This window comes from Stenella coeruleoalba (assembly GCF_951394435.1).
Source record: "Stenella coeruleoalba genome assembly, chromosome: 2".
Lineage (NCBI taxonomy): Eukaryota > Metazoa > Chordata > Mammalia > Artiodactyla > Delphinidae > Stenella > Stenella coeruleoalba.
Window position 1 is genome coordinate 49,152,085 of NC_137147.1, and position 18,530 is coordinate 49,170,614.

Here is an 18,530-nt window from a genome sequence, read left to right on the forward strand (position 1 = left end):
TTTCGTACTGGTCCTATCTGAACAACAGGAACAAGTAACTGCTTTTCTGATGTTCCTCTCACAGTACAATCTGCTATTCTGTTGAGATTCTATTCTATTCTTTTTTTTTTAAATTGAGATACAGTTGATATACAATATTATACGTTATAGGTACACAACATAGTGATTCACAATTTTTAAACGTTATACTCCATTAATAGTTATTATCAAATATTGGCTGTATTCCTTGTGTTGTACAATATATCCTTGTAGCTTATTTATTTTATACATAATATTTCTGTTCTATTGTTAAGATTTACATACCCACAGGAGTGATCCTTGATTTCTCTCTCTCTCATACTCCATATTCAATCTGTTAGCAAATCCTGTTGGCTCTGTCGTTAAAATATATCCAAAGTCTGACCACTTCACATCATCTCCACTGCTGTTAGCCTGGTCCAAGCCAGCAATAGCTTTTGACTGATCTCCCTACTTTTACCCTTGCTCCCATTCAGTCTATTTTCAACACAGCATCCAAAACCATCCTATTTAAATACATTAAGTTAGATCATGTCACTCCTCTGCTCAAAGTGAAATTCCTTACCTACAAGGCCCTAGGTGCCATTGTTACCTCTCTAACTTCATTTCCCACTACTCCTCTGCTCCAGCTACACAGACCTTCTTACATTACTTCAAACTGCCAGGAACATGGTAACTTGCAGTGACTTTGCACTTGCTGTTCTTTCTGCCTGGAATATTCTTCCTCCAGATAGCTGCATTGCCAATTTCCTTTGTCACTTAACTCCAAAGGCTCCTTCTCATGAGCTAGTCCCACTAAAATCACAAACTCTCTTTTTCTTGTTTAATTTTCACCTCAGCACTTATCACTATGTAGCACAGTACATTTTATTTATTTTTCTTCTTTATTGTCTCTCTTCCCCATGAGAGTAGGGATTCTTTGCCTGTTGCTATATCCCAAGCACCTAGAACAGTGCCTAGCAGAGTGGGTGATCAATAAATATTTGTTGGTTATTGAATGAATTGTGAGAGATTTGTACCAAGGGACCATAACAATATGCAAAGATGGAGACAGGCACTAGACAAAATGTCTTATTTGCTTGTTCATGGCAAAACAAAATTTGAACAGCTTCCTAACCTTGTATAAGTAGAAAATTCCTTGCCTTTTGTTAACTGTTTACATCTCTTGTAGGATGTTTCCTATCTCAGGGAAAGCACTTTCCATTGTCAAAGCCTCAATTTGGTCACTTGGGGGTGGATCCCATCTTATTTTCTAAATGTTATCCTGTACATTTTGCCCCTCTGCTAGGTTATATAGAAGAAAGTAGGGTCTATTTTTGATTAAAAAATCCCAGGTCTTGACCTTTAGTGCTCAAAATTCTCAAAAAATCTAATACTGGAATATTTAAGAAAGAAATGTTCACATATTGAGGTATAAGGAAGTCATTCTGGATTACACGAGTTAACTTTATGCTAGCTAAAACAGCCTGTGGCCTATCAAACACACATTGTACATCTGCTTTAATTATTAAAGAAAAGAGCTCACTTACCAAAACTAAAGAATGTCCATGTTAAAAATAAAAATTAAATGCCTCCCTTGCTGGGCCACCAATGCTATTGCTGCTTCAATGATAAGACTCCCTTCCCAGGTGCTAAGGCCATACTGACTCGCTGTATTCCAAACTGATACATTTTTTGGAAACCTTGAAGGAACGCATCCCTGACTTGTTGAATGTTCTTTGTTCCCACTAGACACAAACCTACGGGGAAAACTATGCTTCCCCCAGCACTTCCTTAGAGTTATCTGAGAAGCTGTCTTCTGGGCTTATACTTCCCAGTTTGGCTCAAATAAAACTCTTTTCTATGCCTATTGTAGATTATTTATTGATTTTTTTCCATTGACATCTCCAAGAGGAAATATGTGGTTAGTTCGTATAATAATGACAGTGGTGATTAAATAAATTATGCTAATAATCAAATTTATCTTACATCAAAGATCGTAGAAACTCCATTTTGGCCTCTTCCTCCGTTTTATCCTTTATCAGAAAGATGCACACTCCCCGGCACTTGGGAGACTACAGATTCATACTGTTTAATTAGTATTAGCCAGACTAATGTTTTCAACAAAAAGAGGGCTCTAGATTTTTTTTTTGGTGCGGCACTAGCCTAAGCGTGGTGGTGTTCCTTCAACTCTACTGGCGTTCTGTGCTATCACGGACTTGAATTTACCAGCCCAAAAAACTCCAAGAGGGACGTCCTCTTTCGTGGCCGGGGACGGGAACGCATCTTGGGGGCGTCACCGGCTCCCTCGAGGTCCTGAGAGAAAAATCTGCGGGTAGAAGAGGCTCCTTTGCAGGAGCGTGCCACGGCCTCCCGCGGGAGGGTTTCGTCCTTCGTGTCCGCGGGACCTGCTTCTCGCCGAGGGGTAGTGAGGGCAGCCGCTACCCCTCCTGCAGACAGCGGGGCCAGCCCGTTAGCTAGGAGCTCGGCAACCATCCGGCAGTCCGAGCCGCGCCCCGGAGCTGGTGTGGGGGAGGGGCGGCGGCGCTCGCGCTGCGTCGAGTTTCCCAGAATTCCCAGCGGCCGCGGGGAAAGTTTACGGGACGTAGGCGGCGGCGGCGGCGGCGGCAGTCGTAGCGGCTATTAGGCGGCCCGCAGCGGACCATGGCCCTGCGCGGGCGTCCCTGGCCTCTCTTCCCTGAGTTCTCGGGCAGCATCGCGGAGCGGGCAGACTTCCGGGAAGGAGCGGACGAGAGATTGAGTGGTGGCCGGCGCGCTTAGCGCCCCGAACATGCGGCAGTCCCTGTGGGCGACCCCGGGCTGCGGAGAGGCGGTGGCGACGGCGGCGGCGGCGGCGGCGGCTCGGGAGGGAAGGAGGCGGCGGCGCCGGCGGAGGTGGCGGCGGGGACGCCCGGCGCCCGGCGCGGAGCCCTAGGGCGGCTGCTTGGTGTGGCCTGGGGCCTCGTGGACAAGGATGCTGTCCCGAAAAAAAACCAAAAACGAAGTGTCCAAGCCGGCCGAGGTGCAGGGGAAGTACGTGAAGAAGGAGACGTCGCCTCTGCTGCGGAGTGAGTGTCGGGCGCCGCGCCCACACCTGGCCGGGGCGGCCATGGGCTGCGGGGACCCGGGCAGGGTGCCGGACGCCGCTCCCCGCGGCTTCGCATTCCTTTTTGGTCTCTGTGGAATATTGGTTTTTGTTTTGTTTTTTAATTTTATTATGCCTGGAGTGGTGTTCGTTGTTTGAAAGCTGATAAAGAATAAGAAACTTAGATTAGTCCACCTCCGCCCCCCTCCCCCCAAATAACCACAGACTTTCCGGTCCCCTTGTGGCAGTGTCGTTGGTTTTGATTACGGGAAGAAAGAGGTTCTTTAGGAAACACTTAAATTGCTGATCCCCTGATTTTATAGGAATTAAAGTGATTACACTGGGGCACATGTTTTTCTCTTCTCGTTACGTTGAGATTTGCCTTGTGTTTGTAAACATTGAGGGTGTCACTCGCCCGTGCTGGAAGCCGTGCGAACGCTTGGGTAGAATTCCTTAGCCCGTCAGCTGTTGGATGCCGAAGTAAGGAGGTGAAAGCTGACCGTCGCTATTGTAGCCACTACCCAAAGCCTCATCAATAGTAGATCTCAGGGTGGAGGAGCCAAAATTACATGTTTGGCTGTGTTCGTCGTGAGAATTGCTTCAAATAAAGCACCCTAGTGATCCCAAAAAGAAAGTACTCAAATTCTATCATATTTCAGGGTATATTACGAAAAAGTTTTTTTTTCTGTTTTTTAAAAAAAATTTAATAGAGTGCATTTTTCTTCCCGCTGAACACTGGCACTTTTCTAATTTTCAATTTAAGTATTTGACTCTGATTTTCCGGCGGAGTCTTTTGAATTTTTAATTCTTGCTTGTGTGTTCAGAACATTTGTGAGCTAAGGAGCTAATTTTTTGGTGCTCATACTGCTGGGTCCTTTGTGTAAGTTTCCTTCTTGGAAGCTGGTGACTTTGTGACTTAAGCATTACCTCATATTGTAATTGGGAAAGCTTTTCATAGAGGTTCCTAGTAATATTTGCCCAAGATCACACAGAAAGGTGTGGAGAGCATGTTTTTTCCATTACAACCACATCATCAACTTTCCAGATTTATCCTTGTATTTGCAGTGCTTTCTTACAGAACAGAAGAGATCAGATGGGTACATCAGTAACCTGAAACTTGATTTTTAAGCCTTTTTTAATATTTTGATTTTCGGTTACACATTCTCTTAGGATTTTGGCTAAAATAGCTTGCAGTTTGCTGCGCAAATAAAGTTTATTGAACATTACTTGAAATCATGAAATACATTTGCCACACCTTTAAGCAAATAACATTTGATATAGTACTTTTTTAGTTTCATCAAATGTTGAGCCTTGTTTATTTGGATACTTATTTTTGTCTAGTTAGCTTAGTTAGCTTCTGTTGCATATTAATATGAGTGCTCTTTGATACTGTTAATGAACTAATAAAACAGTCTCCAAATCCAGTTTTCTTCTTGCTATAAAGGTATTTGCTTTCTAACCAGGAATACCTGAGCTATTTAAGTTCTGTGTTCAAAAGTACTGTATCCTGGGCTTCCCTGGTGGCACAGTGGTTAAGAATCCGCCTACCAATGCAAGGGACATGGGTTCGAGCCCTGGTCCGGGAAGATCCCACATGCCGCGGAGGAGCTAAGCCCGTGTGCCACAACTACTGAGCCTGTGCTCTAGAGCCCAGGAGCCACAACTACTGAGTCCATGTGCCCCAGCTACTGAAGCCTGTGTGCCTAGAGCTTGTGCTCCACAACAAGAGAAGCCACCAAGATGAGAAGCCCGTGCACTGCAACGAAGACCCAACTCAGCCAAAAATTAAAAAAAAAAAAAAAAAAGTACTGTATCCTTAAAGCCATTGTTCTTCTCTTATCTTCTGTTTTGAGTTATAATTGTTCTTAAAGGAGCCATAGTTTTAGACTTGGTGTTTTTTTGAACTGGTTCAACATTTGTGTGTCTCTTCGAAATGAGATTCTTTTTTTTTAAGATTTTTGGCCGCACTCTGTGGCATATGGGATCTTAGTTCCCGGACCAGGGATGGAACCTGCGCCCTCTGCATTGGAAGGCGGAGTCTTAACCACTGGACCACCAGGGTAGTCCCAGAAATGAGATCTTTTTTATTTTTTAATTTTCATAGTTAAATTTTTAGTTTTTCCATGTTTTGATTACTGTACTACTGCTACATAATTCCAAGAGTAGGAAGGCCAGGTTAATAATATTAAAATCTTTTTAGAGGAATTCACCTTTACGTGTTTGGGAATAGCATTATGTTCTGTTTTATTTTTTAAATCGTGTTTGCTTGAAGAAGGGCTTGGGGAATTTTGAAAATGAAGTAAAATCAGCAAAACAAACTGAAATGTTAAGTTATGCTGGTTAACTCTGTATCCATTTGTTAGATCGCTTACATGTTTATTCATGAGTGTTTCATTAATGTGTATTTCATAGTTAAGCTTATTGACGTTTAATCATATCACGTATGGTAGTATGCAGAATACGTCCGATTCTGGCAGAGCTTACATATGACATGTTTATACAAATTATAAATCATTTGAGTGGGAAGACATCAACCAGCCTCAATTTTTAAATACCCAGGGACTTCCCTGGTGGCGCAGTGGTTAAGAATCCGCCTGCCAATGCAGGGGACGCGGGTTCGAGCCCTGGTCCGGGAAGATCCCACGTGCCTCAGAGCAACTAAGCCTGTGCGCCACAACTACTGAGCCTGCGCTCTAGAGCCCGCGTGCCACAACTACTGAAGCCCATGTGCCTAGAGCCCGTGTTCTGCAATGAGAAGCCACTGCAATGAGAAGCCCGCACACCGCAACCAAGAGTAGCCCCCGCTTGCCGCAACTAGGGAAAGCCTGCACGCAGCAATGAAGACCCAACGCAGCCATAAATAAATAAACAAACAAACACAAATACTTTCCTAAAATTTTAAATTGTGTTTTCTTAAGTCCAAATTTTAAATTGTGTTTTCTTAAGTCCATTGAAATTTTTCATTTTGGGGTGATAGATATAAATGAACAACTTTTGAAAAGTGTATTACTTACTGGTCATTTTACTCTTTGTTCTGTTATAGATCTTATGCCTTCATTTATCCGGCATGGTCCAACAATTCCAAGACGAACTGATATTTGTCTTCCAGATTCAAGCTCTAATGCCTTTGCAGCTTCTGGAGATGGAATAGTTTCAAGAAACCATAGTTTCCTTAGAACTCCAATTCAAAGAACACCTCATGAAATAATGAGAAGAGAAAGCAACAGATTATCTGCACCTTCTTACCTTGCCAGGAGTCTAGCAGACGTCCCTAGGGAATATGGCTCTTCTCAGTCATTTTTAACAGAAGTTAATTTTGCTGTTGAAAATGGAGACTCTGGTTCCCGATATTATTATTCAGATAATTATTTTGATGGTCAGAGGAGGCGCCCACTTGGAGATCGAGCACACGAAGACTATAGATATTATGAATACAACCATGATCTCTTCCAAAGAATGCCACAGAATCAGGGGAGGCATGCTTCAGGTAACTTAAAATTAGTTTGTATTTAGGTTTATTAACACTTCATTAAAAAGATGTTCTGTTTCTAGATTTTCTTGGGAAGCTAACAGATACTCTTAGAGAACTACTACTCCATTTTGCCAGTCTTGCTAAGCCTGCTTGCAAATAATTATTAACCTACATGGAGGGAAAGAATTTTGTGTCCATTAACTCACCTAATTATTTTGTAAAAACTTGATACGTATCTGAATTCTATCTAGACTGTTAACAGTATGAACCTTGAAAACTTAGAGAGATTTTAATGTCTGTAGTTGGATTGAATCTATGTTTAGATTTAGTAGAATGGGACGGTTAGGGATTCAGAGAAACTGGACTTAAACCTGGGAAAGGAAAGGCAAATAAGAATTGTGCATGGTAGATGATACCACGGGCAACTGCATCATTACTTAGCTAACACTTGCACTGTTTCTTTTTTAACAGAACTGTTTTTGTAGTTAAAGAATTATTTCCCTAGTTTAAAAAGACTTATTGTCAAATGATTAATTGTGTGTTAAGTGTGTCTTTTTGTTGTTGTGCTTTTTGCAATGAGCAAAAATATTTGCCATATAATTTTCAAAAATCTGCTCTCTATATTTCCTGACTTTGGGATAATTTTCCTGACAGGGAGCAGAAGAGATAGGAGAAATGCACAGTTTTACTTTATTCCTAAAGTACTAGATTACACTAGGTAAACTGAAGCAAGCTGAAAATTAAACTTTTTAATCTGATTGTTCTTTTTCCTAGTAAGTTGTAGGCTTTAAATTTTGGCAGGATAAAAATAAAAAATACATGAGACATTTACTTTTTTAGCCCATGAAACTTCAAATAAAGTGACTTAAAAACAGTTTGGTGTATAAGCGTTTTGAGTGTAGAAAACATTTCATTCACTTAGTATTAATCGTTTATGTGTCTATCATTTTCCCTTTTGGTATCTGACTTCTGGTACCTTATTTGGGAGAACAAAACCAATATATGAAAAATGATGATAGACAGTTGTTATACTATGTGGTACTGATTGAGTGCGATAGGGAGCCAGAAGAGAGAGAGATCAGGGTAGGCTGGAATACTTAGAGAATGGTCCATGGAAGAGGTGGGACCTGAACTATTTTTATTTGCGCTTGGACTGTAGATTGACACGGGATATAGGAAGGACATTTTAGGTGAAATAATCAGTGAAAACAGCAGACATGTAAATCCAAGTAACTGTGTAATTCTGTCTAATTTGAAGAAATAAGTTGTAAGATGGAGTGGAGATTAGTGATGCAACAACAGGCTGTAGGATTTAAACTCGAGTCAAGCAGAAGCCATTGCAGATTTCAAAAGGACAAGATTTTCATTTTATGAAAGCAGTGTTCAAGATTAGTTTACTAGCTGTACTCAGGATAGGTTGCTAGAGAAAAGAGAACCTCAGGTACCAGTGGTAGTGCAAATCTATGATGCTTTTGGAGGAAAAATGAGACTTAATTATGGTTTGGGGAGAAAGTAAATCACTGAAGTTTTGAAAATAGTATGGCACAGTTGGCAAGAGCAGCTTATTTTGTGAAAGCTGACATTCAAGTCTCACTAGGATATTGAAGAGGAGAGGTTTTCTAGGCATATAGAAATACTGTAATGAAAATAGGTGAGAGCCTTTTTTGTTTTTAAATTCTAGGTTAAAGGATTAGACAGTTGCATACTTCATTGTTTCTTTTGGCTAGTTCTGATATCGTGTCGTTTTTTTTGTTGTTGTTGTTGCGGTACACGGGCCTCTCATTGCTGTGGCCTCTCCCATTGCGGAGCACAGGCTCCGGACGCGCAGGCTTAGCGGCCACGGCTCACGGGCCCAGCCACTTCGCGGCATGTGGGATCTTCCCGGACCGGGGCACGAACCCGTGTCCCCTGCATCGGCAGGCAGACTCGCAACCACTGCGCCACCAGGGAAGCCCTATCGTGTAGTTTTAAACCTCAGAAGTGATTTGTTATCCAATCAAAATAGTATGTTTTAAAAATAAAGTTCATTTTTATATATTTTTTAGAGTAATACCTGCTTATTATAGGAAATTTGCAAAATGCAGAAAAGTAAAGGTAAAGCACTCATTATGCCAGAGATTCTTTGTATTTAGTTATTTCCTTCATCTTTTTCCATGACATTTCTTTTTAACATTGTCGTGATTATACTCTGTACAGTTTCATATCCTTGCTTTTTTACTTTAATGAGTTTCTGAATGTTAAACACTATTTATATGTAGTTTCAAAGCTCCATAGATTTCCATTTGGTGCATGTCTTATGGTTAATATTTTAAATGTTAATGAGGATTTGACCTAGGCTGGGGACATTTGGAAAGGGGCGAAGTGAGACGCATCTGCATTGATGGGCCTTGGCCAATAATGGGTATTGAGGATGAGGGAAAGAGAAGAGTCAGATAGGATTAGCAAAGCACCTGATTGTATAAGAGGTGCTCTAAAAATAAATGGTTGAATAAGTGAATGGATCCACAGATTTCAAGTCTGGAGTCTTAAGACATTTTTGATAGCCAAGGGGTAGCGGGAATAATAGCTTATAACAATCTTTTTCATTAATACAGATTGCTGTTCTTCGTACTTACGTTTCCCATGTATATTTATGTTGCAACCATCACTGATAGCTCATGACACTTTTATGCCTGAAGTATGAAGAAATAATGATACCAGGTTAAAAATCTTATTTTAAAATTCTGATTCGCAAAATATCTTTGAGGAAATACTGTAAAAACTAAATTTCTACGGATCCTCTCTTAGAACCCTTTTTATGCAATTTGATATAGTTTTTGTAATTTTAATGACAGACTTTAAAACAGCTTTCCCCAGTCATATTTTAGAAATAAATAAAATACAAGTTAATTGGATACTTTTTCAAATTAAAGAATGTCATTTAAAAAAAGATTTGCACTTATTACGACAGTGATACATGCTTGAGAAATTTCACTTAACATTAATTTATATCAGGGCAATAAGATTAATGTTTTACCTTTCAGAAAAAAACGGAACTTCTTTGCAGGGATCTCCTAAGTGGCAGGGAAGGATTAACAACCAATTATTAACCAAACAGAAAAGCCTAACAGCTGTCTTTTCCAGAAGAAAAACAATCTGAATATGAGACAATAGCTGGAAGTTTCTTGAATTCATCTTGAAAAGACTTGAAACTTCTTATATTTTCCAGATTTATGCTGGAGAGAGTTCAGGGAATTTGAATGAATGGAAAGGAGAAAGTAAGTTTGTGGGAGAGTAAGGATGTGCTGTAGACAGATTTATTTTCACAAGGTTTAAATTTCGATTTGTTACTAATGTAATCATAAAAAAGGTATGAAAGAAAATAGTTTTGTAATGACTTGACGGTAGTAATTCCTGCCAATTAGTTATTACTTAGACTTTTAGGAAACGCCTTATCTCAGGGGTTAATTTCATCTTACTGTATTTAGCAGAAGTACAAAAAACAAATTGTATAATATCTTAACGGGTTTTACGGCCTAGCACGTTCTACATTTAGCTGTGAAATTTGACCTTTAACATTTTGGCCTACAGGCGGTTACTGTATGTGCCAGAGGAAGGAATTCTGCTGTTAACAGGAAGTCTTTAGTTGGAATACTAAAGGCAGATTGAATTCCTTTGTTCTGCTCCTAAATAATTTAGTTCTATGCAATTGTAAGTAACAAACTTTTAACTTTTATTTTTAAAGACAGCTAAAGAAATCAAGTAATAAAGATCAAATTAAAAAGTTCCAGGCCTTACCAAAAAAAAAAAAAAAAAATTACTGGAGTTGTGTTTGCTCCAGGAAATGCATAAGTATTAGTTAACCAGAATCTTCTTTTGAGGAAATGTTAATAATCCTTAGGAGCACAACTTTATTTGTAGTTATTTTGGAGAGGAGGAAAAAAAGCAGTTGGTTTAGTTTAATCCTTATATCTTTTTATCAGCATCTTGATTATAACATGGGCTGTAATGTTTAGTATTACCCTGGAGGTTGTAACCTTCATTAGAGTTCCATATTCTATTTTATTCTCTGTAGCCACTTCAACATTAGGAAACTAGAATTTTTGAGCTTGTCTCTAAGGACAGATCTTGTAGGTATCTGCCACCTTTGTATGACAGTAAGTTCTTTGGAGGCATATCTAGTGAAAGCTTGGTGGAGAGACAAAGTAATACTTTATCTGTGTCTTTGGGAAATCGTGTATGTAGCTTATTAATGTTCTAGTTTATTTTATGTAAGTGGAAGGTGCTTGTGCCATTAATTCCTGCAAATGGAAGTTATTTTGAAGATTATGAATGCCACTCATTCTTTTCTGGGACTAATAATTGAAATTATGGAAAACTATTTTTTCCCTTGTAGCTCAGAAACAAGTTCAGAATTATAGATTGCATTTTCTTTTATTAGTGGCAGTCATAATTTCTTTGAAGAATTACAGTTGATCTTTTGGGGTAAGATTACGTGGTTGGTAATAAATTTGTCATTTGACCTTATATCATCTGTGTGGCCTTTGGTAAAATAACTTACTTGAACCTTTGTTTCCTCATCTGTAAATTGGTAATGATACCACTACCTCATAGCGCTGATTGAGTATGAAATAGTACATATGGAAAGGGCCAGGGACAGAGTAGACATTCATAATTGTTAGTGCTCATGTTTTTTGTAAGGTATCATATGCTCTTGTATGCTTTTTCCAGATTTGGCATGTTTGGTTATTGAAGTTTCAGCTTTCTAACTGAACTTAAGAGTGGAGGTCTGGTGTGTTAGAGCTTGATATAGCTTTTTTTTTTTTTAAGTCTGCTAGACTTATTTTATTACTGATAATATTTTATGTTTTAGATTGGTGGTTTCCAGTCTTATTGTACAGTACATTCATCTCTCACTAGTTTTATAGAATTATCCAAATAATAGTTTGAAAAAAATTTAGTGCACATGGCAGCTTCAGAAAGTGGGGGGGGGTGGTTTGTCATTGAAACTAAATAAACTGTCGTTGAAACTAACTAAAAAGGTTAGGAATCATGGTTTCACATGGCATTGGTAAAGCTGATGAGCCTATTTGGGACTTTGTGGACTTCATGGCTCCCTTATCAATAACTTGCAAGGTTTAGTTCCTGGACACAGAGGTTTTCCAGAGAGGTCTTTGTGTTTCCTCTAAACGTGAATTTCAAGTTTATCATGGTTTAAAATCTGGTGTTTGGTACCTACTATTGTTTACATGTAACAGTACATGTGTTTCTAGATTTAGGCAAGTTCAGTATATGGAAATTTGGATTTGCTAAGCAGATGAATGAAATTGTCACAAACTCTCTAAGCCTGTACAGTTTTAAATTACTATAATAGTTTTTTGTTTTTAACGCTACATTTAGAAATCTGTGTGTTTCCAGGGGGACCTCTGTTGGGCCCGAATGTTATGGGTCTTATCAATAACTCAATACATTGAATTGATTATAATTCTTTTAAAAAATTGCTATCCTTGGTTGTGGCTAGTACTACAACATTTTTAGTGATGGAAGTATGAGAAAGTATAAAGCCACTGCATGCTTGAACAGCATGATTTTAGTTATTTGCTATGTGTTTGTCTTTAGTACACTGGCTTATTTCTTTTGTCTTTAAATATTTTCTCTTTAAGTACTGAAGTTGCTTAAGCTACACTTACTAAATAAACGTTCAGTTGCAGGTGACAGAAGCCAAAGTCAGTTTCACCAAAAGACTTGTTAGCTTTGTTTTGTTTTATAGTCACCATATGTTTTAGAAATGTATGCCTTTCTTCCCAAAAGGTACTGAGCAAGAGTGATTTTGTTTTCTTTCTTGCATTTTCCGTTCTGCCAGAGTACTTCATAGGTGGCGTTGTGTACATTCTATTGCATCAGTTCCAGACACACATAATGACTGATTTCTCTTTTTGTGATATTAAATTTGGTTATGGGATCAGAAGTCATACCAATTCATCATCATGATGTTGTCCATCAGCTTTTCACCTATTGATTTGGAAGCCATTAATCATTATTGGCTAGATCCAGTATTGCTATTCATATAAGACAGAATAAATGGTAGATCTTTTCCTTTACTTACTATTTTTCAGAATAGTCAGTTGATACCCTAACCACCTCCAGAGGTAACCAATGAGGTTTATTTTTTTAGTGTCTTTATGAACTCGAGGATTTAAAAAAAATTAAATACCAAGCTTTATTTGGATTTCACCAGCTTTTTCCTTAATACTCATTTTCTGTTACAGGATCCAGTGCAGAGTGCCACATTACATTTAGTTGTCATATTTCCTTAGTGTTCTTTGGTGTATGACAATTTCTTAGTCTTGTCTTTTTTCTTTTTTTTTTTTTTTTCTGCGGTACGCGGGCCTCTCACTGTTGTGGCCTCTCCCGTTGCGGAGCACAGGCTCCGGACGCACAGGCTCAGCGGCCATGGCTCACAGGCCCAGCCGCTCCGCAGCATGTGGGATCTTCCCGGACCGGGGCACGAACCCGTGTCCCCTGCATCAGCAGGCGGATTCTTAACCATTGCGCCAGCAGGGAAGTCCATGGGGCAACATTTTTTTGAATGTTCTTTTTTAATCAACTTTGTACCTTTTTGCCCCTTTAATTTTTTTTTATAGAATTGATGTTGTGCTGTCCTAATTATACATTATTGAATAATTAGGGTTTTTCTCTGCCAGTTATTTGAAATTGGCTCCTGTGGTTGCGAGGGGTGTAAGGGGTTGTGTAGGGAAAAGGAAGAATTACCAGGGTAGTGTTTTGGGCTACTTGGTTTTGCGCAGTGCTGTGTTCTTATTTCCACTTCTTTCTTTACTGTTCTTCTAGCCCAGCTGCTTTTGGCAGTTTTTGTATGTATATTAGATTTAGGGATTATACCTCTCTAATGTTTTTTTGAAGTCTAGTTGGTTTACAGTATTGTGTTAGTTTCAGGTGTACAGCATAGTAATTCATTTTTTGCAGATTGTATTCCACTATAGGTTATTATAAGATACTGGGTATAATTCCCTGTGCTATACAGTAAATCCTTGTTGCTTATCTATTTTATATGTAATAATTTGTAACCGTTAATCCCATACTCTTGATTTGTCCCTCCCTTCCCCTTTTGGTAACCGTAAGTTTGTTTTCTATGTCTGTGAGTCTGTTTCTGTTTTGTGTATAGACTCATTGTATTATTTTTTAGATTCTACAAATAAATGATATCATATAGTATTTGTCTTTGACTTATTTCACTAAGCATAATATTCTCTATCCATATGTTGCTGCAAATGGCAATATTTCATTCTTTTTTAGAGCTGAGTAATATTCCATTGTGTGTGTATGTGTGTGTGTATATATGTGTGTGTATACATATATATATGTATACACACACATATATACACCATATCTTCTTAAGCCAATCTGTTGATGGGCACTTGAGTTGATTCCATGTCAACTATTGTAAATAGTGCTGCTATGAACATTGGAGTGCATGTATCTTTTCGAGTTAGAGTTTTCCTCTTTTCCAGATATATGCCCAGGAGTGGAATTGCTGGATCATATGCAACTTTATTTTTAGTTTTTTAAGGAATCTTCATACTGTTTTCCATAGTGGCTGCACCAATTTACATGCTTACCAACAGTGTAGGAGGGTTCCCTCTTCTCCACACCCTCTCTGGCATTTATTACTTGTGGACTCTTTAATGATGGCCATTCTGATCAGTGTGAGGTGATGCCTCATTGTAGTTTTGATTTGCATTTCTCTAATAATTAGCAACATTGAGCATCTTTTCATGTGCCATCTGTATGTCTTCTTTGGAGAAATGTCTACTTAGGTCTTCTGCTCACTTTTTGATTGGGTTATTTGTTTTTTTAACATTGAGTTATGTAAGCTGTTTGTATATTTTGGATATTAACCCCTTGTTGGTTGCATTGTTTGCAAATATTTCCTCCCATTCCATTGGGTTGTCTTTTCATTTTGTTTATGGTTTCCTTTGCAGTGCAAAAGCTTGTAAGTTTGATTCGGTCCCATTTATTTGTTTTTGCTTTTTTTTTTTGCCTTGGGGACTGATCTAAGAAAATACTGCTACGATTTATGTCAAAGAATGTTTTGCCTATGTCATCTTCTAGGAGTTTTATGGTGTTATGTCTTAAATTTAGGTCTTTAAACCATTTTGAGTTTATTTTTCTATATGGTGTGAAGGAATGTTTTAATTTCATTGTTTTACATGTAGTTGTCCAGCTTTCCCAGTGCTGCTTGTTGAAAGAGACTGTCTTTTCTCCATTGTATATCCTTACCTCCTTTGTCATAGAATAATTGACTGTAGGTGAGTAAGTTTATTTCTGGGCTTTCTATTCCATTCCGTTGATCTATGTGTGTCTTTTTGCACCAGTACCATGCTGTTTTGATTACTGTAGGTTTGAAGTATAGTCTGAAGGCTGGGAGACTGATACCTCCAGCTTTGTTCTTTTTCTCAATATTGCTTTGGCAACTCTGGGTCTTTTGTGGTTCCATATAAATTTTAAAATTATTTGTTCTCATTCTGTGAAAAATGTCATGGGTGTTTTGATAGGGATTGCATTAAATCTACAGACTGCTTTGGTAGTATGGCCATTTTAACATTTTAACAATATTCTTCCAGTTTAAGAGCATGGAATATCTTTCCATTTCTTCGAATCCTCTTCAGTTTCCTTTATCAGTGTTTTGTAGTTTTCAGCATATAGGTCTTTAACCTCCTTGGTTAAGTTTATTCCTAGGTTTTTTTGTTTTTGTGTTTGTTTTTTTGGGGTGAGGTTTTAAATGGAATTGTTTTTATCTTTACTTTCTCTTTCTGATATTTCATTATTAGTGTATAGAAACGCAACAGATTTCTGTATATTAATCTTGTATCCTGCTGCCTTGCTGAGATCGTTTATTTGTTCTAATAGTTTCTGTGCAGAGATTTTAGGGTTCTCTATATAGAATATCCTATCTGTGAATAGTGACAGTTTTACCTTTACCCTTCAATTTGGATACCTTTTATTTCTTTTTCTTGTCTGATTGCTGTGGCTAGGGCTTCCAATATTGTATTAAGTAGAAGCAGGGAGAGTGGGCATCCTTGTCTTGTTCCTGAATTTAGTGGAAAGGCTTTTAGCTCTTCACTGTTGAGTATTATGTTGGCCATGGGTTTGTCATAAGTGGCTTTTATTGTGTTGAGACATGTTCTCTCTATACCCACTTTGCTGAGTTTTTATCATAAATTGTTGTGGAATTTTGTCAATAGTTCTTTCTGCATCTGTTGAGATGATGATATAGTTTATATTCTTCAACTTGTTAACGTGGTGTGTCACGTTGATTAATTTGCAGATATTGAACCATTCTTGCATCCCTGGGATAAATCTCACCTGGTCATGATGTATGAGCCTTTTAATGTATTGTTGAATTTGATTTTTATATTTTGTTGAGCATTTTTGCATCTATGTTTATTAGTGATATTGGCTTGTAATTTTTTTGTGGTGTCTTTGGTTTTGGTATCAGGGTGATGCTGGTATTGTAGAATGATTTCATGATCATTCCTTCCTGTTCAATTTTTGGAATAGTTTGAGAAGGATAGGTGTTAACTCTTCTGTAAATGTTTGGTAGAGTTCTCTTGTGCAACTGTCTGGTCCTGGTCTTTTGTTTTTTGGGAGTATTTTTTATCAGTGATTCAGTTTCATTACTAGTAATTGGTCTGTTCGTATCTTCTATTGAATATTTCTTCCTGGTTCCATCTTGGGAGATCGTGCATTTCTAGGAATTTGTACATTTCTTCTAGGCTGTCCATTTTATTGATGTGTAATTATCCATATTAATCTACGATCCTTTGTATTTCTATGATATTTGATGTAACTTTTCCCTTTTTTTCCTGATTTTATTGACGTTAGCCCTCTCTCTTTTTCTCTTGATGAATCTGGCTAAAGATTTATCAATTTTTCTTACCTTTTCAAAGAACCAGCTCTTAGTTTCATTGATCTTTCCTATTGCTTTTTTTTTGCGATACGTGGGCCTCTCACTGCTGTGGCCTCTCCCGTTGCGGAGCGCAGGCTCTGGACACACAGTCTCAGCAGCCATGGCTCACGGGCCCAGCTGCTCCGTGGCATGTGGGATCCTCCTGGACCGGGGTAGGAACCCGTGTCCTCTGCATCGGCAGGTGGCCTCTCAACCACTGCGCCACCAGGGAAGCCCGTTTCCTATTGCCTTTTTAGTCTCTATTTCATTTATTTCTTCTCTGTCCTTTATGATTTCTTTCCTGTTAGTAACTTTGGGTTTTGTTCTTTTTTTCTAGTTCCTTTAGGCATAAGGTTAGATTGTTTATGTGAGATTTTTCTTGTTTCTTGAGGTAGTCTTGTATTGCTATAAACTTCCTTCCCTTCCTCTTTTGTTCTCTTCTCTTGTGATTTGATGACTAACTTTAGTGTTGTGTTTGGATTCCTTTTTCTTTTTTGTGTGTGTATCTATTGTAGATTTTCGGTTTGTGGTTACTATGAGGTTTGATATAGCAGTCTATATATAAACAAGATTGTTTTAAGTTGCTGGTCTTTTAATGTCAAATGCATTTCTAATACCCTGCATTTGTGTTCTCCTTTTCTCAAAATTGCTGGTTTTGATATACTTGTATGTGAATGATTTTCTAGCTTTACTGTATGTTTGCCTTTACCCGTGAGCTTTTCCATTCATAATTTTCTTGTTTCTAGTTGTGGTCTTTTCTGCTTAGAGAAGTTCTTTTAGCATTTGTTGCAAAGCTGGTCTGGTGGTGCTGAATTCTCTTAGCTTTTGTTTGTCTGTAAAGCTTTTCATTTCTCCATCAAATTTGAATGAGAGCCTTCCTGGGTAGAGTATTCTTGGTTGTAGTTTCTTCTCTTTCATCACTTTTAGTATATCATGCCACTTCATTTTGGCCTGCAAAGTTTCTGCTGAGGAATCAGCTGATAACATTATTGGAGTTCCCTTGTATGTTTTTTTTGTCACTTTTCTCTTGTTTTAATATTTTTTCTCTTTAATTTTTGTCAGTTTGATTACTGTGTGACTCCGTGTGTTCCTTCTTGGGTTTTTACTGCCTGGGACTCTCTGTACTTCCTGGACTTCGGTGACTGTTTCCTTTCCCGTGTTAGGGAAGTTTTCATCTATTATCTCTTCAAATATTTTCTCAGGTCCTTTCTCTTCTCTTCTCCTTCTAGGACCCCTATAATGTGAAAGTTGGTGTATTTAATGTTGTCTCAGAGGTCTCTTAGACTGTCTTCTTTTCATTTTTGTTTTCTTTATTCTGTTCTGTGGCAGTGATTTCCACCATTCTGTCTTCCAGGTCACTTATCCATTCTTCTGCCTCAGTTATTCTTCTATTGGTTCCTTCTAGTGTTTTTTTTTTCGTTTCAGTTATATATTGTTCATGTCTGTCTGTTCTTCAGTTTTTCTAGGTCTTTAGTAAACATTTCCTACATCTTCTCAATCCTTGCCTCCATTCTTTTTCCAAGATCTTGGATCATCTTCACTATCATTCTGAATTCTTTTTCCCGTAGGTTGGCTATCACCATTTCACTTAGTTGTTCTGCGGGTTTCATCTTGTTCCATCATCTGGGACCTAATCCTCTGCCATCTCCTTTTGTCTAACTTCCTGTGATTGCTGTTTCCTTTCCACAGGCTGCAGGATGGTAGTTCTTGCTTCTGCTGTCTGCCCTCTCATGGATGAGGCTGTCTAAGAGGCTTGTGCAGGCTTCCTGGTGGGAGGGGCTGGTTCCTGCCCAATGGTGGGTGGAGCTGGGTCTTATCCCTCTGGTGGGAAGGGCTGTGTGTGCTCAGGGAGACTTTTCAGCCACTTGTCTGCTAATGGGTGGGGCTGTGTTCCTGCCCTGTTGGATGTTTGGCCTGAGGTAACCCCAGCACTGGAGCCTACAGGCTGTAGGGTAGGGCTAATGGCAACCTCCAGGAGGGCTCACACCAATGCATACTCCCCGGATCTGCTGCTGCCAGTGTCTTTGTCC

The 18,530-nt window shown here is 38.7% G+C and overlaps 1 protein-coding gene across 2 annotated transcripts in view; it reads left to right on the top strand.

Moving 5' to 3' along the window:
* Positions 1-2,580: 2,580 nt before the first annotated feature.
* SAV1 (salvador family WW domain containing protein 1) overlaps positions 2,581-18,530 on the top strand; it is a gene marked incomplete at its 3' end in the record, with an annotated part of 28,983 nt that continues 13,033 nt past the window's right edge. The window contains exons 1-2 of one of the 2 annotated variants that reach the window (XM_079914283.1): positions 2,581-3,065; positions 6,126-6,569. In XM_079914283.1, coding sequence (XP_079770409.1) covers positions 2,972-3,065; positions 6,126-6,569 — 538 coding nt within the window. In that variant the 5' untranslated portion in view covers positions 2,581-2,971. The remainder of the gene's footprint in view (positions 3,066-6,125; positions 6,570-18,530) is intronic. The other variant, XM_079914282.1, reaches the window with a different exon arrangement.